This window comes from Terrapene carolina, unplaced genomic scaffold (genome assembly GCF_002925995.2).
Source record: "Terrapene carolina triunguis isolate 2854851 unplaced genomic scaffold, T_m_triunguis-2.0 Scaffold10318, whole genome shotgun sequence".
NCBI classification, from domain to species: domain Eukaryota; kingdom Metazoa; phylum Chordata; order Testudines; family Emydidae; genus Terrapene; species Terrapene triunguis.
In genome coordinates this window covers 1-2,073 of record NW_020674669.1, presented here as the reverse complement: position 1 = coordinate 2,073, position 2,073 = coordinate 1, and the positions used below count along the sequence as shown (strand labels likewise).

General features: G+C 65.9%; 1 protein-coding gene across 1 annotated transcript in view; it reads right to left on the bottom strand.

The window, feature by feature from the left end:
• The window catches only part of LOC112121172 (deoxyhypusine synthase), a gene marked incomplete at its 3' end in the record, with an annotated part of 3,820 nt that extends 1,860 nt beyond the window's left edge, over positions 1-1,960 (bottom strand). Inside the window, exons 1-4 of the mRNA XM_026661554.1 lie at positions 1,727-1,960; positions 1,240-1,404; positions 870-991; positions 378-474 (exon numbers count right to left, since the gene is read on the bottom strand). Coding sequence (XP_026517339.1) covers positions 378-474; positions 870-991; positions 1,240-1,404; positions 1,727-1,930 — 588 coding nt within the window. The remainder of the gene's footprint in view (positions 1-377; positions 475-869; positions 992-1,239; positions 1,405-1,726) is intronic.
• Between the last annotated feature and the right edge of the window lie 113 nt (positions 1,961-2,073).

Below are 2,073 nucleotides of genomic sequence, written 5' to 3'. Positions count from 1 at the left end.
CGTTCACCTGCTCATCCTCACAGCTCTCCCCGTTACGGTACAGATAGTGAAACTGAGGCACGGCGGGAAGTGACTCTCCCAAGGGGTAGAACCCAAGAGTCTTGACTCCCAGTGCCCCACCCACCCTCTGCTCAACCCACTAGACCCCCCCACTCCATTTCCAGAGCCAGGGATAGAACCCAGGCGTCCTGACTCCCAGCCCCCCTTTCTCTAACCACTCCCCTCCCATCTACACATGCCAAGTATTTTGGCAGGGAAAGTGGGGGGGTTGAGTAGGGATCAAGTCAGAGACTTTCCCAGCGTCCTACAGGCCCAGCACCATCCCCTCCCCTGGGACACGGCCTCCCCTGAAGCTTCCCCCACCCCCTGGCTCTCACCTCCACGTTCTGCTCAGCGACCATCTGGTCCAGGATGGGCATGAGCCAGTCTTCGAACTTGCAGTAGTTGTCGTTGGGCACCAGCAGGTTCCCGATCCTGGAGAGAAACAAGCAGGTTCAGCCCCCGGCCCCCCCAAAACGAGCTGGACTCAGCCTCTCCACAAGCCCACTCTGCCCCAAGGAACAGGGACTCAGCTGGCATGTCCTGATCCCCACAGATCGGGGGGAGCAGAGAGGATCCTGGCGGAGTGGCTAGGAACAGGAGATGGAGCCTTTTACCTCTAGAGCATCAGTTCCTGACCCGCAGCCTCCCCACTCTAACCCCTAGACCCCACTCTCCTCACAAACCAGGGACTGAACCCAGGAGTCCTGGCTCCCACCCCCCCCCCCCCAACCACTAAATCCCACTCCCTTCCCAGAGAACCCAGGAATCCTGCCTCCCAGCCGTGCGCCCTCCCGGCTAGACCAGAGCAGGCCCCTGACCCCCTGTACCTGTTGATCCCGCTCTGCCGAAGCTCCTTCCCCCGCAGGCTGAATTCCCCCACGTAGGTAGGTGCCAGGCATTTGATGAGATCCTCTTCCACGCCGCCTGCTGTGGTGACCAGCACGTCCACCTGCGCGGCACAGGGACCCCTGCCTGTCAGACCCCCCCACCCTGGGACCCCAGTGCTGGGAGCCCCCAGCTGAAGGGTCGGCGGGGTGGCCGCTGTTCGGTGTCGGAGCCCAGCACTGGGGTTGAGGGGAATGGGGGGATATGGCTCTGGGAGGGATCCTCGGGGACACAGGTGCTCAGTGCCAAGGGACACCGGGAGTGGGGGGGGCGCAGTGCTCAGTGACTGGGGGGGAGGGGCAGGGGCCATACCATGTTGTGCTGCACCAGGTAGCGGATGGTCTCGCGGATGCCCGAGCTGATGAGGTTGGAGGTGAAGCCCAGGAAGATGGTGCAGCCCGAGGGCTGCCGGCGGCAGGGGTTCAGGTCGGCACGGGTCTCCTCCTCCTCGCCCAGCGGCTCCAGCTTCGCCGCGATCTGGGAACCGGAGCAGCCACACGTCAGGGGCACCCGGGCTGGCGGGTCGAGGCACTCACCCCCCCTCCCTGCACAGGCGCCCAAGCTACCGGCCCCCTCCCCCCTGGCTCTCATTGGCAGCCTCAAGGAGAGAATAGGACATGGAGAAACTGAGGCACAGAGCGGGGCAGTGGCTTCCCCACAGCCAGCAGAGGTACAGAACCCAGGAGTCCTGACTCCTAGCCCCCTGCATCCTGCTCTAACCACTCAACCCCACTCCCCTCCCGGAGCCAGGACAGAACCCAGGCGTCCTGGCTCCCAGCCTCCCATCCCCCGTTCTCACCATCCTGTTGATCTCCTGCACGGCCTGCCCGAAGCTGGTGGCCTGGAAGCCAGTGGTGAGGTAGGACTGGAGCAGGGCGCGGTGATCCAGCCCGCGGTCGAAGTCATAGCCCCGCACCTGCAGGCTCGCCTCGGGCAGGCCGGCGCTGGGCTTCAGCACGGCCGCCACGGCCGCGGCCGGGAACCCCTCCCCGGCGCGCTCCATGGGGCCGGGGCCTGCGCGGCTCTGGGGTGATGGGAAAGGGGGGGGTCATGGACGGGGCAGGGGCAGCCCCTCGCCAGGCCCCTGAACGAGTCCCCGCTCCGAGCCCCGCCCCGCTCCGAGCGAGCTCCAGGCCCCCCCCCCCC